This window comes from Cyprinus carpio, chromosome A15 (genome assembly GCF_018340385.1).
Source record: "Cyprinus carpio isolate SPL01 chromosome A15, ASM1834038v1, whole genome shotgun sequence".
In the NCBI taxonomy this organism is placed as follows: domain Eukaryota; kingdom Metazoa; phylum Chordata; class Actinopteri; order Cypriniformes; family Cyprinidae; genus Cyprinus; species Cyprinus carpio.
Window position 1 is genome coordinate 15,880,724 of NC_056586.1, and position 25,069 is coordinate 15,905,792.

General features: G+C 36.8%; 1 protein-coding gene across 1 annotated transcript; it reads left to right on the forward strand.

Moving 5' to 3' along the window:
- Window positions 1-600: 600 nt before the first annotated feature.
- On the forward strand, window positions 601-20,858 carry LOC109052118 (leucine-rich repeat-containing protein 75A-like). Its single transcript, XM_042771208.1, has 4 exons — window positions 601-2,455; window positions 5,840-5,968; window positions 9,568-9,680; window positions 19,565-20,858. Exons 1-4 carry the CDS (start codon window positions 2,201-2,203, stop codon window positions 20,391-20,393), a joined length of 1,326 nt encoding a protein of 441 aa, XP_042627142.1. The 5' UTR covers window positions 601-2,200; the 3' UTR covers window positions 20,394-20,858.
- The last annotated feature ends 4,211 nt before the right edge of the window (window positions 20,859-25,069 follow it).

Sequence of the window (25,069 nt, forward strand, 5' to 3'; positions counted from 1 at the left end):
CAAGAAGTGATGATTTAAAGTTAAAATGCTTTTATGATGGATTTGTTTCTTACAAACACACAGCTTTTCATTTCACAAGATGTTACTTGGTGGACTGGAGCCATGTGGATTATTGTGATGTTTTTATCAGCTGTTTGGGACTCTCATTCTGACGGCACCCATTCACTGCATAGGATCCATTTTCTGACCAAGTGATGTAATGCTAAATTTCACCAAATCTGTTCTGATTAAGACAAAAACTCATCTACATCTTCAATGGCCTAAACCTGAGTACACTGTCAGAAATTTTTAATTTTGGGTGAACTATTCCTTTAAGTGTTTTATTACTTTTTCAACACGAAATTATCCATACAAGAACAAAAAAATTGCAGCAGATGACATGCCATGTGTTAAACACCAGATGTCAGCAAAGAAAGGCTAACTATTAACGTAGTTCACAAGTCAATGATACAAAAATAACTTAAGGAGAATCTATGACTACGAATATATGCCCAACGTATGAATGATTCTTTCATTTCCTTTAAAGTACTGAAATTCCTCTTATAGTGCAGAACTGGAGCAGTCCCAATAGCGACCATCTGTCTCACTTGGTTTACTGTACTAGCAGTGGTGCATTCTCGACTATAGATTGAAACACAAGTGGAGGATGTTGCAGACCGCTCCACCCCTCCCACACAGCCTGTGTCCAGCGCCAGCGCCTCCCCGCTCCATCTGAGTGATGAGAGACCGTTCAGTCGCTCTCCTCTGAACACACCCAACCTTCAGACGGGACACACCTGGGGAGAGGTCATATCAAAGCGGGAATTAATTCGACATGTCACATTTTAGCAGAGAACAGTGATATTCCTGCGGGCTGCGTGGAAGAAAATACTGGAATGACTTGTGCGCGGAGGAAAACAGTGACGGAGGACGTAAATATTTACATGCCCTTGATCACAGCAGTACTGCTCGCCATCGACTAAACTCACACTAAAACCTACATCGTGTGTGTATGAGAGACTGCGTAGGAACTGCGATGTTAACACGCACTAAGAACGACTGAAATAAAAACACGGGCGGAAAACGAATCATCCTTCCGTAAGATCGTACTAGAATTCTGTTGAACCGGACTGTGAGAGTTTCTGGAGGTTTGCGGGACTGATCTTTAATCTGCGGTCATGCCGCAGGCTTCATCAGAGCTGTTCCCTACCTGAGAGAATCGAGGATTACTGGAGTTTTTGACAGAAGAGATTAATTATGACCTAATTGGGCTGTAATACGAGTAGGCTAGTTTGGAATGAAACTGCCGCCTTATAAAAATTCCAAATAATTTTATGCGTGCAAAAGAGGATTCTTAAGAGTAAACAACTGTCTATACACGTGTCACCTGTGAAGGATGTAAAAGTTGAACGTTATGCGTAGTAAATCACAATTTTGGTGGGAAACTGGATGAGAAATGTGCGCAGCGGAGTCAACTTTTTAAGTAATTTTCTGAGCGTAATCGGTTCGTTTCGCGCAACCCTAACGATCTTTTGGCGCCCGAAGTGCGATTAACCGTTAAGATGTTTTAAACAAAACAAAACCATTTTTGTGACATATTTGTGATGTGTATAAACATAGTAATGTGAGAAATAACGACAGTACAGTGTTTTATTGATGCACCGCCCGATACAAACATCGATCGAGCAGCTATTGCGATGGTTACCTACGCAAACGCGGTTTCTGTTCGTGAGCTAACTTTTGTGGTTACTGAAACGGTGTTCGAACGTTGTTGAAACGTATAAATACTCATGTAAAAATAAGTTTTAAGACCACCAACTTTCCTTTGGGGTGATTCATGCCTTAATTAGGGGGTTTGACAAGCCGCCACCCCCCCAAGCCACCCTGCGAATGAGCACTTTGTGAAAAAAGATTTTACTGAAATGCAATTGGATGCAAGTTTTTATAATTGTATTATATAAATTCTCATTGAACTTTATGTAAGTATATTTTCTTTGTCAGGTGGGAGATGACAGGTGTAAGGTGAACAGAAGGACTTTTAAAACACTGTTCTCCAATAAACTTTATAGGAACGCTAAGGCTTATTTCTTATTCTCATTTGTTTCTTACAAAATGTAATCTCACGTACAGTTAAAGGACTTTTAATAGTTAAATGTGAAATCATTTTGAAAGTATGCCCAGTCTGGAGGCCCTTTTCCAGGGTGAGAATCTGTAACCAAACATGGGAGCGAAGCAAACGAAGGCTGTAGGACAGGAGGCAGGAGCGAGTCCTCAGAGCACGGGATGGAAACAGACCCCCACAAAAGAGCGAGGGGACATCCTTACTTCTTTAATGTTGAAGTCAGGAGACAAACTGAGGAGCGGCGGGACTCCTCCTCCCTACCAGCGGCGCATCGGGATGATAGAAGAGATGATGCTGATGGCAAAGCAGGGGAAACACGATGAGGCGACAGATATGCTGAAAACTCTTCGGCAGGTACACATACCACTCCATGTTTTTTGTATAGGCTAGGTTAAAACTCGAATAAAGGAAGGAAGTTGTCAGACTTCTCTCTCTGATGAGTTCCTGTCCACCACAAGATGAACGTCACCCCTGTTATCCATTAGTGTACCTGTCAATGTTTCCTCAGTTTCTCACACAGCACTTAAAAAGTGCTTTTATTATTACAAATATTGTCCTGTAAAACTCTGGGGTGCCAGTTTTTTTTTTTTTCTTTCTTTTTTTTTGGGGGGGGGTGGTCCCTGTGTTCACAGTAGTGAGATGTAATATCCAAATGTCAAGAATTCAGATCACTATTATAAGAAATAATGGGTCAACCGATTATCGGCACTGATTTTAGGCTTTTTTGGCATTTCAAAACCAATTTGCAGATAAAATAATTTAAAAGCATTTAAAGAAAGGTTTTTTCAGAGCCCTGAAAAATTTTTATACTAGACATACATATCAGTTCAAAATATCGGTTATAGGTCTACTTTACCTATAATAATAGGTATCGGCCCTGAAAAACACATATCGGTCGATCCCTATAAGAAATTATGTTCACTCTGGTATCTATATAAATTTGACTTCTGCAGCTTTTTGTTTGCACTGGTCGGACCACCCGTGGGCCTCTCCGCTGGTAAACAGAGGCCCCAAAGCATTGGACTCATTGGCCTGATCTGTAATCTGTACCCCATGCAGAAACCACACTTACAGCAGAGAGAATCATTTGTTGCAATTGGGCTAAAATGTCAGTCCAACACTGGTCTGGTGTTTTGTAAGCTGTTGAAAGGCACAAACTCTTCCTCCAAAACACATCATTACTGTCAAAATTTATGAAGTGCTGATACAGACGTATCTGAGATACAACAAGACTGCTCAATTAGTTTCCCAGCTCTATAGATTCTGCATTTCACGGAATTCAGTGCTATTAAGACAGATCCTGATTTGCCGAAGAGTAATACTTTTAAGCAGGGATCAAAGACCAAGTTAATGGGGATTTCTAATCCTCCATAGGTTGTAAATGAATTGTTGGGCTGTGACGAAGAAACAGGTGGCTGCTGAACAAACTGCAGGATTTGTTCTCAAATGGACATTGTGAAAAAGAAGTACATTTATGGAAATAATATACTTTAAAAGAAGATACTTAAATGCAAACTGAATGTAATGTTTTCAGACATTTTATTGCATGTTATTTACAATGTAATGAAAGTGTATTATAGTTCAAAATTATATTAAATGCAATTAATTCATAACTTATGCTTTTTTGACAACTTAGGACTCAAGTACATCTTTATATGTAATTAAATAATTACGTCTCTTGTCTTTGAAATATAGCAAGATGTACTAATTTATTAACAAGCATGATGGTAAACTAAAATACACTTTAATGTCATTTCTATTGAAACTTGTATGCCGTGTATTTAAATATAATGGTGGATTTTTATTTTAGTACATTTAAATTATATAAACTTATATATCAAATTACACACTACAGTTATGACCAAAATTATAATCAAGTACTTAACATGTACTATATTTTCAAACTAAATGTACTTATTTAAAGCATGACAAAATATTAAAATGTAATGTTTTAAAATGTACTTTAGAACTTTTTAATTAGAGATTATTACAAAGTGCACTTTTTAAAAGTGTGTTAAGAAACATGAAATTGTACCCTCTTTAAGTACACTTAAGTTGCCTTTTATTTAATTAATATTACGTTATTTCCAAGTACAGTTTCTTTAAAAATATCAATTTATGGTTTGAAGTACACTAAAACTGCATATTTAATACAATTAAGTGTACTTCTTTTTCACAAGGGGAAGATTTTTACCCCAAGTAAATGTGAGATTGTTATTGGAATGCTTTTGCAGTGTATCCTGCAATGGTGGTTAAAGCGTATAATGAGCAAGAGAGTCAAAGGACAGCGTCTCGTGTCCAGTGGTTACCAAGTGCACCTTGTTGCCCGGAAACCATGAAAATGGATGGGCCTTTGATTAAATGGAAATCGATTAATAAAGATTCTGCTCCATAGAGGGATGATAATGATAAACCAAGGCTCAGCCCTGTGCACAGTTTAGGTCCTGGGTTTTTGTGTTAGAGAAATTCATTATAAAGTTTATGTTATATGTAGTGACATCAAAATTATTCAGCCTTTTTCCTTAACAAAGACAAACCTTTCCTGAGCTTATTCACTTTGCCCACCCATTTGCATGTTTGCAAGTTTTTAAGTTGCTGATCCCTCTGGCTGCCCTTTTGCTTTACAGATTGCAAATGTTCAATAATGTAGATTAACTTTTCCTTCAGTTTGGCTTGTTTTGCAGAGTTAAAGGTTTTCTCTTATTCTGTGTTGGCAACAAAGTCTGTTCACTTTTAGGCCCACATTTTTAAATTTAATTTCTATGATTTCAGGAACAATTTTCATATACGAACAACAGATGCACATTTATTAGAAATAAAAAGCTTCTTAGATGACATATCAAAGTTTCAGAATAAGGAAATAAGCATTAAAGGTAAAGTTCACCCAAAAATTTGCTGAAATTGTACACACAGGCCATCCAAGATGTAGATGAGTTTGTTTCTTCATCAGAACAGATCTGGAGAAATCTAGCATTACATCATTTGCTCACCAGTGGATCCTCTGCAGTGAATGGGTGCCGTCAGAATGAGAGTCAGCTGATAAAAACATCACAATAATCCACATGATTCCAGTCCATCATTAAACGTCTTGTGAAGCAAAAATCTTCACAAGTAATAAACAAATCCATCAAGACGATTTTAATTTTAAACCATCCTCTATCCATAATATTGCTTTTTCCAGTGACAAAGTTGTTCCATCTGAATCAGAAGAGAAATGCACAGATCAAGCCGTGTTTACAAGTGAAAACAGTCTAAAACAGTTCTAAACAAATATGTCTATGGATTTGGATGTGAGAGGACAACAGGGGATGGACTTTTTCACTGGAGGAAGCATTGTTATGGATTATGGACACATTTTTTGGCCAGAAGCAACGCTATAATGTTAAAATGCCTTAATGATGGATTTGTTTATCACAAACACGCAACTTTTCTCTTCACAAGACTTTAATTGATGGAGTCGTGTGGATTACTTGTGGATTATTGTGATGTTTTTATCAGCTGTTTGGACTCTCATTCTGACGGCACCCATACACTGCAGAGGATCCACTGGTGAGCAAGTGATGTAATGCTGAATTTCTCCAAAGCTGTTCTGATGAAGAAACATTCTTATCTACAACTTGGACGACCTGACGGTGAGTAATTTTCATTTTTGTGTTGAACTATTCCTTTAACTGTGATCAGCTGCAAGTCTGTAGTTTTCATTCTCTTGACCTCCCTGTATTGTGACTTTTTTTCCAGGATCTGGGAATGGAGTCAACATCTCTGGACGATGTTCTCTACCGCTATGCCAGTTTCCGCAACCTGGTGGATCCCATTACCCATGACCTCATTATCAGCCTGGCCAAATACATTCACTGCCCAAAGACGGTATAGTGCTTCTGTGATTCATGACATGCACACCTAAAGACACGTACACACACATACCATTTCTGTTCTATTTCTGGATGTTTCTTGTATGTTGTGTTACGTTAATATTTAATGAAAAGTGCCTTATAGCACTGCCTGGACGTCATAGCAGATAGATGTGCAAAATGAAACCATTCTAGTGCAGTGAGCATTAGGATGAAATCCAGTTTCTTAAGCATGTATGAGTCTCTGATGAGAGGCAGAAGCAGAGATGAAGAGAGTGGAGAGGGTAGAGACAGAGGGAGGTGTATTCGTAGATGAGTCACACACACTAAAGACCAGTCAGCCCTCTTCCTAGACTGCTGCTGCTTCTACACTTAATGAAGCAAGTCAGGCACTATATCACACCACTAACACCCTGCTCAGCTCCTATAGAGAGCTGCACAAATACCTGACCTCCACCAAAACAACAAGGATGGCGTCGATTGTTTTCTTTACACTGAGCTCATCATCTCTTCTCTCATGAAATCTGTCAAGAACATGACCTGGATTTATTTCACCCCAAAATCAAAAGAAAGAAATATGAAATTATATTTTGCTTAAAGAAAATGAATTCATAATAGCTATTATATATTATGTAGAGAATTTAAAGGGGTCATTTGATGCGATTTCAATTTTTCCTTTCTCTTTGGAGTGTTTCAAGCTCTTGGTGCATAAAGAAGATCTGTAAAGTTGCAAAGACTAAAAGTTAAGAGTCAACCACGCCTACCTAAAACGACTCGTTCTAACATGCCCCCACATGTCTACATCACAATGTAGGAATATTTGCATAACACCACCCAAATGTTCCCGCAAAGAAGGAAGGCATAACCTCTATTCTCACTGTTGCCGCTGCCACCATGTCGTGGAGACACTGTGTTTCGTTGTGAAAGTGAAGCTACTTTGTTTGGCCTTCCAAAAGTGGACACAACTAAAAATCAGTGGTTAAGTTGTATTTACAACGCTATTCCAGAACAGTTCAACCCAAATATTCAGATGTGTGCAGCGCATTTTATGGAGGATGAGGACAGCTTCCTGAACCAGTAGCCTACAATACAGTGTCTGTTTCTATAAAGTGGGGCAGTTCCAACTTTGCAAGGACAGTCTGGCACTTCTTACTCACAGTCTATAAGTACATTTTCATAAGTAAAGGATTTGCCACTGATGATTCAAATGTGAGTTTTGAGCAGTGTAGAGTAGTGCTTGTTGTTTGTCGTTTCTCTGATCACAAATGCAGACATGGTTTTATATTAACGCAGCGCAATACGCAACACATAAAAAAACAGTATAAGTCATTATAATCAATAATTATGTCCTCACTGGATGCACTTGTAATGGGTTTTATTGGTTTTGTCTCGTCGCGCTAGGATACACAGTATCACAATATGTTAAGGGGCGTAACATTTCCGTCACACGCTTGAGGTATTCGGCCAATCACAACGCACTGGATAGCTGGCAAATCAGAGCACACCTCGTTTTTCAGAATGATGAGCTTTGTAAAAATCAATTCATTTCAGAAAGGCGGGCATAGAGGAGAAACAATAATGTAAATTATATGGAAAATAATGTGATTTTTTAACCTTAAACCACATAAACACATTGCATTACACCAAATACACAAAATAATGTTCTTTTTAGCAAGCACCCTTAACAGATGGCCAGTCCTTGACCTGCACTTTATTATAAAAAATTGAGAATCAGCCTTAGAAAAATGCATATGCTATAACTTTAACTAAGTAGACATAATGAAATGTCAACTAAAAGTGGGGAGAGTGAGTGTTCGCACAAGTGCGTAAGATGACATTTTCTCTAAGTGATGTTTTTGTAAGTAGCGATAGAGAGAGACAAAGTGTGACAAAAGGAAAGCTGGGCTGTCTGTTACACTCTCGGAGCTGTCAGAGCCCTCTGGGTGTATGATTACACTGCCAGGAGACCCACTGTCTGTCTGCAGGGGGATGCGCACCAGAGCTGACCAGTCATGAGGCACTGTTAATCTCACCGTCAGCAGTCACTAGGCTTTACTAACACATAGTTAGTGTGTTTTCAGACATCTCAATATCCACAGACATAGTTCTATCTCTGATCCACTGCAGAGGTCAAGGCCTGGTGCAGCGGAGAGATGTGATGGCCAGATTGATTTACATATTGATGTTTCCAGTGCGGATACAGACACCTGAGCACAGACAATGTGTCCTTGATGAAATACTGTTACTGTTTTTGAAGGTTCAGTTGGAGCCATGAACAGACAAGTGCTAGTTCTTGAAACTACAGGTAACTGGTAATCTAGTCATGTATGAGCAGTGCCCTCTCATTCACTGAAGTGCACCTCGTTTATTACCTGAAGCAAATCAATTTAATTCCAGTAATAAACCTCTGTACATTTCAGTTGTGATTAATGTGAAAAAACTAAATTACAGTTAATGGACAACCCCATTAGGACTGGATTTCACCTTTGCAGCTCATAATAATTAATTGAAATGTGTTCCAATATAACAGACAGTGTTTTAGTATTGTTTATATACTATTTAAGTGTTTTAATATTCTGAATGCGCTTTTATTTAAATATTTTCAGTTTTCTTTTTCGTTTTAATTTAAGTTTTAGTAATTTTATGTGCTTTTGTCATTTTTATTATTTTTGTGTTATTTAAATACTGTTTTTCCAATTAACATTTATATTTTATTTTATTTCAGCTTTATTTCTATTAACAAAAATGATTTGTAACATTTTAGTTTTAGTTAACAATAACACCGCTGATGAAAGCATGTTGGTTCAGATTAAATTATGGATTCATGATATATTGGTTCTGTATTAGAGACATTTTTTTTTCTTTTAATTCAGTGGTATCAGTCAGTGTTGGATATTTAATTATTTTTATATTTACAGTAGATTACCACTGCAGTAATCTTTAAACTTCTACAGTTTATTATAATTAATCAAGAATATTAAATATAACCTTAACCAAATCTCAGAATGAGTATCCATGTTCATACAAAATGTTCAATTAATTCTGAATTCACAAAATAGTCTAGAATTTTAATATTTATTAACCATCTATTGGTTATCATCCAGAACTGTAACATCAGTGCATCCCTAGATTTAATTATTGGCAGCTCTGCAGGAGTATGCAGTGCTTTTGCGGTAACTTACATTGGCAGAAATAGTTTGTGTCTAAAGAGTGTGCCGGTTACTCGAGGCAGTGTGTGTATGAGTGTTCGTGTCTCTCTGCAAATTGAATTGCTTTAGGCAGTGATGAATGTGAGTAAAAATAATAAAGCTTTTCAGAGATAGCCATACAATACATCAATTTGCTGCTAATACATTACATGCTTTTAACCAAATCACACACATACATACTCACAGAACCTCAGATGACCTAATGATAGAGCCAGGCTGTGTTTGTGACATGTCGGTCAGTCCATATAGCTTTGCTCCTCTGTCATCATAAATGTAAAAATAAAAAAAATAAAAAAAATTGTATTTTACCTTGAGGGCTCAGATACCCTGATCTTCTGCCAGTCCCCATTAACCTGCCGTCCGTTACAGCTGATTGATGTGATCTCTCTCTTTCTGTCTTTATCAGGAGGGAGATGCTTTGGGTGCCATGGAGAAGGTGTGCCGTCAGCTGACCTACCACCTGAGCCCACACACTCAGTGGAGACGGCAGGGGCTGCTGAAGAGGAAGCCACAGGCCTGGTGAGAAAGTAGAGCTGACAAGCAGAAATGGGGTCTCAGATTCAGGCACTGAGGGCACATGCTGCCTTACTTTCCTCAGTACTGTACAACAATAGGGGGTTTTTTTACAGCTCAGTTTACAGCGTTTCTCTTCTTGTTTATTCTTGACTTGTCTTTCTTCTCAGGGTTCCGATGGTTATGGAAAACCTGATAATAATTTAATATTTAAAATTAGTTGTAATATTAAAAGTGGATATTTCTAGTTAATATACATTATTCTAGTTATCACATACAAAAATGTTCAAAGGTTTGGATTTAATGATCTCTAATGGTCACTAAGGTTTCAGTAAAATACAGTAAAATCATGGTTTTCTAATATGTCTTAAAATGTAATTTAAAGCTGAATTTTCAGCATCATTACTCCAGTCTTCAGTGTCACATGATCCTACAGAAATCACTCTTATATTCTGATTTGGTGCTCAAGTCAAGTCAAGTCACCTTTATTTATATAGCGCTTTAAACAAAAAAGATTGCGTCAAAGCAACTGAACAACATTAATTAGGAAAACAGTGTCAATAATGCAAAATGACAGTTAAAGGCAGTTCATCATTGAATTCAGTGATGTCATCATGCAGCTCAGTTCAGTTTAAAAAGTATCTTTGCAATAATTTGCAATCAAGTCAACGATATCGCTCTAAATGAAGTGTCCCCAACTAAGCAAGCCAGAGGCGACAGCTGCAAGGAACCAAAACTCCATCGGTGACAGAATGGAGAAAAAAACATTGGGAGAAACCAGGCTCAGTCGGGGGGGGCAGTTCTCCTCTGACCAGACGAAACCAGCAGTTCAATTCCAGGCTGCAGCAAAGTCAGATTGTGCAGAAGAATCATCTGTTTCCTATGGTCTTGTACCGGTGGTCGTTTGAGACAAGGTCTTTACGGGGGATCTGTATCTGGGGCTCTAGTTGTCCTGGTCTCCGCTGTCTTTCAGGGCTGTAGAGGTCCTTTCTAGGTGCTGACCCACCATCTGGGCTGGATACGTACTGGATCCGGGTGACTGCAGTGACCCTCTGACTTGGATACAGACTGGATCTGGTGGCTATAGTGACCTCGGAATAAGAGAGAAACAGACTAATATGAGCGTAGATGCCATTCTTCTAACGATGTAGCAAGTACATCGGGTGTTATGGGAAGTGTTCCCGGTTCCAGTTTACCTAATTAATGCAGCCTAAAAATCCTTTAACGGATTTGTATATTAGAAGTGTATTAGTATGTTATGTGTAAGCCAGGTTAAAGAGATGGGTCTTTAATCTAGATTTAAACTGCAAGAGTGTGTCTGCCTCCCGAACAATGTTAGGTAGGTTATTCCAGAGTTTGGGCGCTAAATAGGAGAAGGATCTGCCGCCCGCAGTTGACTTTGATATTCTAGGTATTATCAAATTGCCAGAGTTTTGAGAACGCAGCAGACGTGGAGGACTATAATGTAACAAGAGCTCATTCAAATACTGAGGTGCTAAACCATTAAGGGCTTTATAAGTAATAAGCAAGATTCTAAAATCTATAAGATGTTTGATAGGGAGCCAGTGCAGTGTTGACAGGACCCGGGCTAATATGATCATACTTCCTGGTTCTAGTAAGAACTCTAGCTGCTGCATTTTGGACTAACTGGAGTTTGTTTACTAAGCGTCCAGAACAACCACCCAATAGAGCATTACAATAGTCTAACCTTGAGGTCATAAACGCATGGATTAACATTTCTGCATTTGACATTGAGAGCATAGGCCGTAATTTAGATATATTTTTGAGATGGAAAAATGCAGTTTTACAAATGCTAGAAACGTGGCTTTCTAAGGAAAGGTTGCTATCAAATAGCACACCTAGGTTCCTAACTGATGACGAAAAATGGACAGAGCAGCCATCAAATCTTAGACAGCGTTCTAGGTCATTACATGCAGAGCTTTTAGGTCCTATAATTAACACCTCTGTTTTTTCAGAATTAAGCAGTAAGAAATTACTCGTCATCCAGTTTTTTATATCGACTATGCATTCCGTTTTTCAAATTGGTATATTTCGCCGGGCCGCGAAGAAATATAGAGCTGAGTATCATCGGCATAACAGTGAAAGCTAACACCGTGTTTCCTGATGATATTTCCCAAGGGTAACATGTTAAGTGTGAAGAGTAACGGCCCTAGTACTGAGCCTTGAGGTACTCCATACTGCACTTCTGAACGATATGATACCTCTTCATTCACTGCTACGAATTGATGGCGGCCATATAAGTATGATTTAAACCATGCTAATGTACTTCCATTAATGCCAACAAAGTGTTCTAGAAAGAATAGTGTGTGGTCAATAGTGTCGAACGCAGCACTAAGATCCAATAGCACTAATAGAGAGATACAACCACGATCAGATGATAAGAGCAGGTTATTTGTAACTCTTAAGGAGAGCAGTCTCAGTACTATGATACGGTCTGAATCCTGACTGGAAACCCTCACAGATGCCATTTTTCTCTACGAAGGAATATAATTGTGAGCATACTACCTTTTCTAGTATCTTGGACAGAAAAGGGAGATTCGAGATCGGTCTATAATTAACTAGTTCTTTGGGGTCAAGTTGTGGTTTTTTGATGAGAGGCTTAATAACAGCCAGTTTGAAGGTTTTGGGGACATATCCTAATAACAATGAGGAATTAATAATAGTCAGAAGAGGATCTATGACTTCTGGAAGCACCTCTTTTAGGAGCTTTTCTTATTATTATCAATGTTGGAAACAGTTGTGCTGCTTAATATTAGGTGAAAACCATTTTTTTTTTCAGGATTAATAGAAAGTTCAAAATAACAGCAATTTTTTGGAATATAAATATTTTGTAACATTATAAATGTCTTTACCCCCCAAAACCTGTGATCTTCTGTTATGAATATTTGTTCAATATGCAGTACATTTTTAAATATTTGTTTGGCTACATAGCTCTTCTGTAGGGTAAAACTTGCATGCAAGCCATATTAATGTACAATTTGTGAATTGAATCAGTCACTTTTTAATGAATCAGTCATATTGATTTACAGATGATTCACTGATTCATTAGCAAAATCCTTATCCAGGAATCAAAAACTTTTTTGGTTTCCTATTCTGGTTTCTTTTCTTTTTTCTCTTTTTTTTTCCTTTTTTGTTTCTTTTCTTATTTTCTCTCTGATGTCCAGCTCTCTCCTGCCACATAAGTACTTTCATTTCACATGAAAGAACTGCATTTAATTCTACATTATAAATTACATTGATGCCCATATCCTTCAGCGCACACACAGCAGCCTAGTGGCTCACAAGTGCCTCACTTTGTTCATTAATTAAAGTGATTAGTTGGTTTAAAAATAAAAGGCTTTCCAAGTTCAAACAGGCAGTCAAAATTAATCATCGCTTTGCCAGTTGTTTGTCTGTGTACTGACTCGTCAGCACTTAGGGAATAATTATGATTTAAAAACCGCATGGCTAATGGAGTGTTTCATTTGAGAATTGGGTCCTACAGTTCTGATGTCCCCAAATTGTTTTAATACACAATATTGCATATTATATCCCCAGAACAGCTGTGTATACCATCCAAATCTCATCACCTGTGAATTGGCTCCTCAAAGGGACTTTCAGCACTTTCTTCGCCATCCATTGATGATAAGAGCTGTGTTAATTCTCCAGAGTGAGTCAGTGAATGAAAGAGCAGCCTCCCCCTGCGTGCCGTGTGTTTTTTTGCTAACACATGGTTCTGTGGTGTAGACTCATACTTATGTGGCTCTTTTCCAACAGCCATTAATATAGTCAAAACACAGACTGTGTAATGTGTAAATGAGGAAATACTTATTTCCTGTGTCGATTGATACACTTTAGATTAGCTGACACTTAATTCTTTTCCCTAACTTATGTATGCAAGGATAAAACAGGTGAAGTCCCCTACCGCAGTTCATTCACTGCATCAACTGCTTTGGTTAAGCTGGAATGTGAAGGCATGTGTTCTGCGTAGACCGGTTTTGATACCTTCTTCTTTTTATGCGCTCTGGTTGTGTTGTCTAACCCTCACTGGGTGCTTTTGTTGATGGAGCACTGCTGTTTTTCTGAGTCTCACCACACACGGCTCTTCATTTGTTACGCTTATGTTGTATACTGTGTGGCTTGGGTTATTGTCACAGATGTGAATGCAGCTGTTGGGGTTTAAAAAGGGAAGTGTTTCTCAAACAGTGTTCTCACTTCTCCTTGGATGTGTTGCCGATGCTTGTGTGCCTTAGAGGTTCTCCTTATTCTCTGTTTGAACTTCTTCAAGTGCTTTTGTTTGTTCTGCCTGAACTCTGAGTTTACTGATGTGATTTCATCAGATCGTCCAGAGGAAATAGGAGTTCAAATAATTTCACAGCCTGAAGGTGCAAACAGGAAAGAAAAACAAGGCAATAGTTCAACTAAAATAACAATTTTCAAAACCAGATTTGATATGATATGATTTTCTTTTTTTCATGGATTACAAAAAGAATAATTTATAGCCTAATAAGCAAGCTGCTTGTTTCTATACAATGAAAGTGAATGGTGACCATTGCAGATTTTCATGTCAAAACTTTCAGTGGATAACAATATTGGTCTGTTTCTCAAACAAAGCTCTCACATGGTATTATAGGACTTGTAATATAGAGAACAAGAAATATAGATGACTACTTTTATGATGTTTTTTAATTTTTCCTGGTTTTGGAGCTTGACGACGCAAGGTCACCATTCACTTTCATTGTATGAAAGACATATTCTCCTATGGTGAAGAGAAACAACTATTTTTATTTTCATTTGCTACAAGTCTTTTGTTTCTCAGATTGTTCTCTTGGGAAAAAGTCTCCAGTAATCTCAAATGTTTTTGCCAATATGTTTTTTTAATATGAATTTAAATATTTCTAATTCAGAGTCTCATTTCTTTATTTTTTTGGGGTGGGGAAAAACGGTTCTTCATGAAACTAAAGATGTCAATAAAGAAACTTTATTTTTTAATATGTACATTAAATGTTAGGTTTGAAAGAGCATCCTATATTTTACTTGGGAAAAATTCAGTAGTGTCAGTTTATTATTATGTACACTATTATAATATTAATAAATATTTTAAATTAGTTTTTATTTTCAGTTTTCATTTTATATTTAATATAACTTTTAGTAATTTTATGTGCTTTTGTCAGCTTGATTTATTTTTGTAATATTTCTGTGTAACTTTAATTTATTTTTATCACTTAATTTGTATTTTTTATTTCAGATTTATTTCTAGTAATATTAGTACTTCAACTTAAAATAATTTAATTCTAATTTTCATTTTTTTAAAGTTGAAGTTTTTAATCTAATATTTATATTTAATTTTTATTTTAATTAACAAAAACAATTTTTAGTTTTAGTTAACAGTAACAACAGTGAAATTCAGCCAAGCATTCAATTTTAACTCTCATCATTTTATGTCTCCTTCAGTTACCCTTCTCTTTCTCTCTCCCTTAATGATTCCACCCTCTCTGCTCCAGTAATAGCTAAGTACTAAAATGACCTTAACCTCATCCGCCGGTCAGAGTGAGACAGTCTCTCAGACAGGTGTCCCGTTTTCTTTGAGAGAATTCACACGTAACAGATGTTGGGCTGCAGTATGTGTGTGTATATGTGAGTGATGCATTTCTCATAGTGTGTGTGCAGTTTAATCTATGTGCCTCCATGCCAATATTTACACTGAAGCTATATCAATTCTGATTTGCAATTCTGCATATAACCAGAGGAAATTATACACCTGCTCCGGATGTGTTGTCTGTTAGTTTATCCAAAAACATGCATTTAACTTCAGTGTAAATACATACTGTATTTAAATAAGATAAAGTTTATTTATCAGCACAGCAGTGTACATTAAGAGTTTAGCACAGATGGGTCCAAATCTGTTTAATGCAGGTGTGAGAAAAAGACCTGAGTATTTGCATTTGTTTGGATGTTTTTCTTGCTCATTTGCATAAGCTTGTGCTGTCGCAGTGCCAACAGCATCGCCCACTCTCACTGAATATAATATACTGGTCGACAGTCAAATTGTTAACTTCAAATGGAACAACATAAACAGATCTTTATGAACACAAGATATCTGAAAGCTGTTTTATTTGGATTGCTTCTTCGAAACAAAACCTGTTACGTGGAATCTAATATGCCATAGACCTACTACATGACCTCTATTGTTTCATGGGCTGAAATGTGAAACACATTTATGCTCGTCTGGTCTGCATGTGGTGAAGCGTCTGCAGTCCAGTGGAGACCCTTAAGTCCATAACAAGCAGCCCACGGCTGTCAGGAGCCAGTGAGGAATGTCTTCCTCATCTCAACACAGGAAGACCGGCGCTTTCTGGATCATCATCTCCAGAGGCGACAGTGTTTTATCTAGCTTAAGCATATGATCTGCCTCCATAATACCCACATTAATAACAAATGCACTGGTATTTGATAGCTAGAATTGTGAGGGGAGAAGAAAGATAGAGAGTTGTGTTAAACGAAAAAGGGATTTGGGAATATAAAACAGCAGTAGAAGAGGGTGTGGAATAAGAGCTGTTGTGAAATCATACTGTCATCTCTCAGGCATGTCTGTTGAATTCTTTCTGCCTTCTAAATTTTCCCTCCTGTTTTTCATCCCTCTATTTTCTCCTCATATGATCTCTTGAGACGTTCTAATGCCGCCTCAGATTACCTCACAGTTCTGCCTTTTGCTAGTTTTTTAGTGGCTTAAGCTGTCGTTTCGTGCCTCTTTCTCTCTTGATGTCTTCTTGTCCTCTTCTGCTCATGGTCTTTTCTGCCTGAGAGCAGAAACAGCAGGTTTCGAAAGTGGCGTGATGATAAAATTGCAATAGGCTATTGATATTCATTCCTGCCTTGTTCCTTACAGCTTTCTGCTTCTCTGGCTTTTTCAATTTCATTCCCTGTCTGTTTTAATTCAGGCAGTGACTTAGACATTTCATTTGGCACATGGCAACTACATGCCTCTAATTAGAGGTATCTTTACATTAATGTTTTTTTTATAGATTTGCATAGCCGTCCAGACAGTTGTCATGTCAGAGTCATTGATGCCTGAGAGGATGAGTAAAAAAGAGCTGTTTGATAAAGGAAATTGCTTGAACTCTGCTTTTAAAATTCACATAAAGTCATTACACTGAGAGCTTAAACAGAGCTGCTGGCATTTTGCACGAAAAGGGTACAAAATTTGACCTGAATGTCAAATGTTGAACAGCAATCTTAGGAAGTCAGCTTAATATTAGTGGTTTTCGTTTTACATTTACATGTTATATATTATGTTTATATTATATTTTTTCAAGTGTAAAAAGTATTTATAAACATTGTGAAAATAGACTGAGTTGACTAATCTTCCCATCATGCTGTAAAAAGATTTTAAGTATTGTGTGATTTATTATAGATGTCGCAAATTTAAAGCATTTTTTGTAAGGGGGAAAATCTCATACAGTAAAATGTTGTCTTAACAAAATAGCTACATATTAAACATAGATTTTATTGTAATGAACTGAATCTCAGTTCAACAGATTGTCAAATTTATGACTTTTTGTATGATTAGGATATAAACACAAAGCAATGGGAGACCAAAGTGTACTGCATTAATGAAAAGTGCTTGTTATTTTAAATGATAGAATATTTTGTGCATCATACTAAGCAACACAACTAAAAATGAATTATTAGTGCACACTTTCAGTCATCCTTACATCCACTGCAAAAGACGGTTTAGTTCAGGGTTTATTTCAATGATGGTATTCCTTCATTTTGCTCTGATAGTCACACAATGCTGACCTTTCATCAGTGTGTTGGAGAATAGAGCAGTATAATGATAGACTCTGCATTTAATTGGTCATAATTACCACACTTATTATCCATGAATCTTCAACATATTTCCCAAAGGTCTTGGGCCATTTTTATTTACCTGCATTCAGGTTCGGTAACATTTTTTTCATATCTTTCTTATACCATTTTTTATGTTGAATAGAAGACTGATTTTGGGGGTTGGGTGTTTGCGTTCTGGTGTAGGAATTGGGTGAGGAATTCGTGGTGTAACTATCCCTTTAAGTTTTTAAAGTCACATGGCAGATACCATTTTGCTAAAAGATAGTTTTAATATTTCTGCTTGACATCCCTCCTTCATTAATGAGAACATTTAGAAATGATCAGATGCTGAGGAGAGAATGTAAGTGGGTCAGATGCATTCAGGGTGAGTTTGCTGAGAGAGGGAAAGGCTTTTTCTCTTAGAGAGCGTGGGATTCAGGATCCTGGCCAGTAATATCAGGAGAGTTGATATCCTGTTCTGGTTTAGCCATTTCCTTGACTTTGCTGCTGTTTTATTTGCTAGGGCAATGACAGGATCAGAGCGGGGCAGGAAATATATCATTCAGAATGAGCATAGCATGTCAAATCAGGATGGTTATTATTCCTCTCTCTTCCTCAAATGCCAGTTCAAAAAGATATATGCATGTCCTGGTGTGAATTAGCAATGGCCACATTATGAATTAGTATTCTCGCCATTTCTTTTCTCGCTTTCACTCTTTCTCTCTTCACTCGCACACTGGCAAGCTGTGGTGGCACACTGAGCTTATTATGAGTCTGCTGCATGTGCAGCGGTTAAAGCAACATGTCTTTTGTTCACTACTATCGCTCCATTTATCTATCTCTTGTAGGTTCTTAATCCATATTTGACAATAACAACTGACATCATGATTAAATTAACTCTTAAATTCTATGTTGCTTGTATTTCCAGGGGCTGTTTTGAATCTGTAATGCATTTACAGAAAATAAATCCTTTCAATCAGATTTCCCTCAATGAGTTTTAATAAAATGTTAGAGCTGGTATGAGTTTCAATAAAATAAGCTGCATAGTCTATTCTTTTATTATTATTATTATAAAATGTAGTTCCTCAACCTACTCATATAAGGCTGGATAGTTTCAGTTTGCTCCTGTCCTACATGCCTTCTTTAGACACTAATGACTGTTACGGTTACTTAAAGGGATAGTTCACCCAAAAATGTAAATTCTGTCATCATTTATTCACCCTCATGTCGTTCCAAACCAATCAAACAGTTGGTGGTTGCCATTGACTTCCATAGTAGGAAAAAAAAAAACTATGGAACTCAATGGTAACCACCAACTGTTTGATTACCATCAATCTTCAAAATATCTTCTTTTGTTTTCAACATAAGAAAGCAACTCATACAGGTTTGAAACTTCATGAAGGTGAGTAAATGATGACAGAATTTTCATTTTTGGGTGAACTATCCCTTTAAGCAATTTCAAGTTCTTACATTTGTAGAAATCTGGTACTAGAATAGTATGGACGAGAGGTCTAATACATTTTATACGATGAATTTTGCTGACACAGGAAATGTCCATGCTAAAGGGTCTCATGTCAAACAGCATAGGGTTCTGGAAGAGACCATTTGAATATGTGAGCAGAGCTGCTGTATGTATGTAGGGTCCAACATTAAGGTGTTGCCACATCTGCCAGTGTTTTTTATTTTTATTTTATTTTATTAAAATAATTGTATATATTTTTAAATATTACATATGTTTATTTGCAACATTTCATGTGTTGTTTCATGTTATGTTTTTTATTTTAATTCTACTGTATATCAGCACAGGCCCAGATGATCATTTTTGCCACATAATGTTTCAGTTCCTAATGAAATTACAGCTAACCAGCAAATGTGTCCTAGTTTTATTATGAACTCCTAGAATTGTTAGAATTCTTAATATTTTCTTTCCTTCGGTTAATATTTAATAAGGTTAATATTTCTTCTCCTCAAGTTCAGAGTTATAAAATGCAATAAAAAGTTAATTCCCCCACCTCCATACACATTATTACTCTCTATCTCTATCTTTTTCTCTTTCTCAGTCTGAAATCCGTTCTTTCAAGTCCACCATTCAGTGGGACATTAGAACTGTCTGGCATCCCTCTTGCAGTGAAAGACATGGAGCGTCTCTGTGCCTACCTGCATCACCACGCATCACGCATCGGCAGCATAGAGATGGGCTTCACCGAGCTCACAGACGATGCCTTCCTTCTGCTCCTCCCTACGCTGTCGTCTCTTCCCCGCCTTGAGACTCTGACCCTCAATGGCAACAGGCTGACCCGTGCCGTGCTCAAAGAGCTCACAGACATGCTGAAGGACCCGGACAGCTTCCCCAGCGTCACCTGGATCGACCTGGGGAACAACGTGGACATCTTCTCCCTCCCACAACCTTTTCTGGTGAGTCTGCGCAAGCGCTGCCCCAAACAGGGCAACCTTCCCACCATCCTGGAGTTCGGCGAGAGCCAGGCCAGCGAGCCAGAGGGTAGAGTGGATGAAGACGATGCAGATGATGCAAACAGGACAGAGAGTATGGGAGAACTCAGATCTGAGGTAGAAGAAGAGCTTGACGGTGAGATGGAGATCGAGGACATGATGGAGGAGTTGTTGGACTTTGACAGGGAGGTGCAAGGCAAGGAGGACGAGGATGATAGTATGTGGACCTTGGAGGAGCAGCGGCTGGTAAAAGATCCAGTTGCAAAGCGGAGCAAAGAGAAGAAGGTGTCCAAAGCAGACGGCGAAGAGGACTTACAAAGCCAGTCTTCCCATCTGTCCTGCTCCAGCCAGTCACAGCACTCTTCTGGAGCCATCGAGCCTTTAAGAGAAGACTCTGTGCCAGACCAGTTAGCATGTCCTTCGAACAACCCTACCTGATTGAAGCCACTGTGTAATTTGATTAGAGTCTGGTCCCTTTAAGAAAAAGAGAAAGCGTGACAAGCTTGTTTTCAGACTGGGTTATCCTTGAAGTCATGGGATTCAGCAGGTTTTATAGGGTTGACAATAACAGCGGTTGTCTGTTGTTGCAAAGGAGAAAAGAATCACTTGTGAGGTAAAAATATATGTATATATATCAAATGTACCTTCTCATTCAGGTTTTTCCCTTCACTGTCATGTAAATGTGTAGATCCAGTCGCAAAGCAAATAGAAGAGGGTGTCAAAAGCATAGGGTGAAGAGGACTAACAAAGCCAGTCATCCCATCTGCCTTGCTCCAGCCTTTCACAGCATTTCTCTTATGGCAACAAGCCCTTAAGAGAAGACTTTGTCCCAGACCAGTTAGCATGTCATTCGGGCAGTCCTAGCTGATTGAACCCACTGTCTAATTTGATAAGAGTCTGTAACCTTCATCCCTTTAAAAAAAGAGAATGGTAGGAAGAGCGTGATGGGCCTGTTTTCAGACTGGGTTAACCATGAAGTCATGGGATTCAGCAGGTTTAAAAGGGAAGACAATCAAGGCTGTTGTCAAGCTAAAAAATATATATGTATGACAAGGTATATATATATATATATATATATATATATATATATATATATATATATATATATATATATATATATATATATATATATATATATATATATATATATATATATATATATATATACCTTGTCATTCAGGTTTCCCCCTTCACTGTCATAAAAATTTTAAATATCCACAAAGTGGAGTAAAGAGAATAGGGTGTCCATCTGTTTTGCTCCAGCCAGTCACCGTACTCCTCTGGAGCCATCTAGCCTTTAAGAGAAGACTTTGTCCCAGACAGTTAGCATGTCATTCAGACAACGCTACCAGATTGAAGCTGCTGTCTGATTAAATTAGTGTCTGTAAACTTCGTCCCTTTAAGAAAAAGAGAAAGTGTGACAGGCTTATTTTCAGACTGTGTTATTCATGAAGTCATGCAGTTCAGAAGGGTTTTATAGGGTTGAAAATCACAGTGGTTGTCTGATGTTGCAAAGGAGAAATGGTTCACTTCTTAGGTAAAAAATATAAAATATACCTTCTCATTCAGGTTTTCTCTGTCATCATAAAACATATCCATCGTAAAAAATATCAAATATACCTTCTCATTCAGGTTTTGTCATAACCATGAACCTCTGTGTGCCTATGTGCCTGTTCAAAGCCCTGCTGGAGAGGCGTGTGTGTGTGTAGGTGCACATTTAGAGCAGCTACCATGCTGGATATAAGCAGATTGGTTTGGGCATCATGAATTGGTGTGTCCATCTATGCATCTGTCTGTCGCAAGCATCATGTTTTCTCCAGCAGTGGAAAACAACCTAAATTCTATTCAATATCGTCCATTGAATATGCATGTCCCGGGTGTCAGGTGGATGGGACGCTGATGAGCTCATATTAAGTGCCCCTCATTTATACAGTGGAAAACCAAAATTTTGTCGCAGTGTTGGCCCAAAACAGTATGTTTGATTGATATAGAGCAGTTGTACTGAAGCCAAAGAGAAAAGACTCACTCCAGAGAAAAAAAAGTCTTGTTTGGCTATATGATAGATGGTATATAATTGTGATACTGCTGTTGCTGCTTGACATGGATTTTGAAGTCAATGTAAGCTTTCTTAGCTCTGTTCTTTAAAATAGCTCCTTTAAACACTAAAATGATATTAAGATTTTGTTTCTCTATATCCACTGTTATAAAATGATAAAGGTATTTCATAGTATAAACATTTATTTAGTGCCTAATTAAAATGTTACATTATTCAAATGTAATTCAAACTAGTTCTGATATGCCAGTAAATGAAAGTATTGTTTCAATGATGGTGTATATTTGATTAGACAGATTTGTCTTAATGGAAAACAGTTGTTTTATTTCATTTTTATTGAAAATTATGGAATTGAGAACTAGGATTTATTATTCCTTTATACTGTACTACTTTGTATAATATCATAATGTGCTTACATGCAAATAGAATCAACACCATTACATATAACCCCTTAAGTGTCACTGGCCCACCGGTGGGCCCAAAATCATTACATATTTAAAACCATAATATTCTATACTAAACCTAAACTAATCTTGACAAACTATATATCATTGGAGACCTTAGAGATTGTATTTTTCATATTTGACCACTGTTTTATATTTAAAATTATGTAGTGACAGTAATTCATTAATTTGTGACAAGAAAATTTAGCAAAAAAAAAAAACCCACCAAGAAGTTGGCTTTTGTTACAAAAAGCTGATACATACACATACAATCACGAATGTATATATATATTTTTTTTTTTTTTTTTTGGCTGCCAATAATTCAGACAAAACATCTTTTCTTTCTTCAGTTTTTATCAAAAACTTTGAGAATAAATTGAATATGTATATTTGTATATGTATGATTGTTGCAAGTATTCAGTAAAAAATGTAATGCATGTCAATTTCATGTATGATCATACATGAAATAAACTTTTTTTTGTGAAGTTTCTGTAACAACACTCTAGTAGCTACGTTTGATTAAGATTTCTGATTAGAAAGAGCCCACCCTCATAAGTTTATGCAGTAATGAACAGGGGAGATATTCAGATAAGTCTCAGTAAGCAGCCAGAGCTGTTTCTAAGGCCAATGTGTTTTCTGCCATAGTAGTTGTTTTATTGTATATGGTCATATTAAATTTTTTATATGTCATATTTATGGTTTAAAAAATCATTTACAACCTATCTAGAATGTTTTATTGCTGTTTGAATAAAAAAAAAAAAAATTTGTAAATCAAATCAGTCGTCCATTACAAATCATACAAGGAGCATGACTAGTACCTAGTGGACATTGTTGGTATAGCGACTAAAAATAACACAGAAACCTCATTTTTTGTGATATCAATGTCAAATTTGGAACACAACTTCTTTAGACTTAAGGCTTTTCATTTGACATGAAATTAAATTCAACACATATTTTATTTTAATTTTTTTAAATAAAATATAAATAAATATTAAATTACTTTTTTTATTACAACAAACTTAAACACCTATAACTTTTTTGTTTTAAATTTTATTCAACTTCTTTCACATGTACAAGAAACTTCCAAGTGTGTTTTTAAAAACGAGCCCAAAATTAGGTTCATATTCCAAACCGTTCCAGAATTACATTAATTTGAATCTGGACACCCCCTTTTCAGCTCTACCCCCAAAAAGATAGGTGACACTAAAAGGGTTAAGTAGAATTAGCTCCCTCCCCAAATGAGGGTTTATAAAATTAATTATTAAAGGGATAGTGCACCCAAAAATGAAAATTCTGTCATCATTTACTCACCTTCATGTCGTTTCGAACCTGTATGAGTTGCTTTCTTATGTTGAACATAAAAGAAGATATTTTGAAGATTGCTGGTAATCAAACAGTTGGTGGTTCACACAAACTTAAACACCAACAAAATAAAAAAAATCTAAAAAAAAACAAACCGCCAACTGTTTAGAACAACATGAGGGTGAGTAAATGATGACAGAATTTTCATTTTTAGGTGAACTATCCCTTTAAGCCTATTTAAAGGAAGCTCCTGTAATAAAGTTACATATTTCAGATGATCATGTCATTTTATGGTCACCAGGTATAGCCACCAGGTAATTTCCTGCTGTTTTTCAAAGCCATACTTCTAGACAAGTTCTGCCATTACAGAAAGGGAAATCTATGTTGATAAAAGTGCACTGAAGAGTTATGATCAATGAGTTTTGTCAGTATTTCTGTATTCACACAATATTAATAAAGCAAATAGAATGCAAGGGATGACAAGGAACAGCAATATGTGTATATGATTATTTGTAAACAAAACTAAATGTATTTGACTGTTGGCATCAAAATCAATAAACCTTTAACAAACATACAATTCATTTATCCGTTAAACAGCACATAAAATGTTAGAACTGTGGTAAAAACAATAAACATGTAAAGGAATTCATTTCGTTTGTGCACCGGATCATTGAATTGTAATTGAAGGGGACTGGTGGAAGAAGGAAGACCGTAAACTATTAATAATCGATGTCGACATCTAGTGGTTAGCAATTCATTTTTGCATGGAGTCGCTTTTTTTATGTAAACTACAGTGTTTACCTACTTTCGATTGTTTCCTTTTTGCAATTTACAACACAAACGACATTTGAGTTTATTAGCAAATGTGGCTATAAATTGTTCGATAAGAACATTTGTTGCATGGTCCACAAAGGCCTTTAAAAATACAGTTTAGACTGCTGGAAAATTTTAGATCGGACACTATTGTTGTTAATCATGATATCTGGTTTTCAGTTGGTCATTGGCTGGTAGACGATCAGCAACTAACCAGATACTAGCTGGACAAATCAAGCTGGATTTGGAAACATAGCTGGACAGCCATGGACTGTTTAATGACCATCTTGGACCAGCTATAAACCACTGGACTGAACTGGATATTCTTTATTCAAAGTAAAAAAAAAAGAGAGCGGAAATTCGTCTTTGACAATGGCTAGAAAAATACATACATCCACTTACATACATACATTATCAAACACAGATCAAACAAATTACAAAAAATATGGATTAATCGTTTGGATGTATATATAACTATAAATTACTTAGTTAATCGGTAAATA

Coding starts and splice junctions, on each gene's coding strand:
- LOC109052118 (XM_042771208.1), top strand. CDS start 2,201: ATGGGAGCGAAGCAAACGAAGGCTGTAGGACAGGAGGCAGGAGCGAGT. Junction 5,969..9,567: donor ACATTCACTGCCCAAAGACG/GTATAGTGCTTC, acceptor TGTCTTTATCAG/GAGGGAGATGCTTTGGGTGC. Junction 9,681..19,564: donor AAGAGGAAGCCACAGGCCTG/GTGAGAAAGTAG, acceptor TCTCTTTCTCAG/TCTGAAATCCGTTCTTTCAA.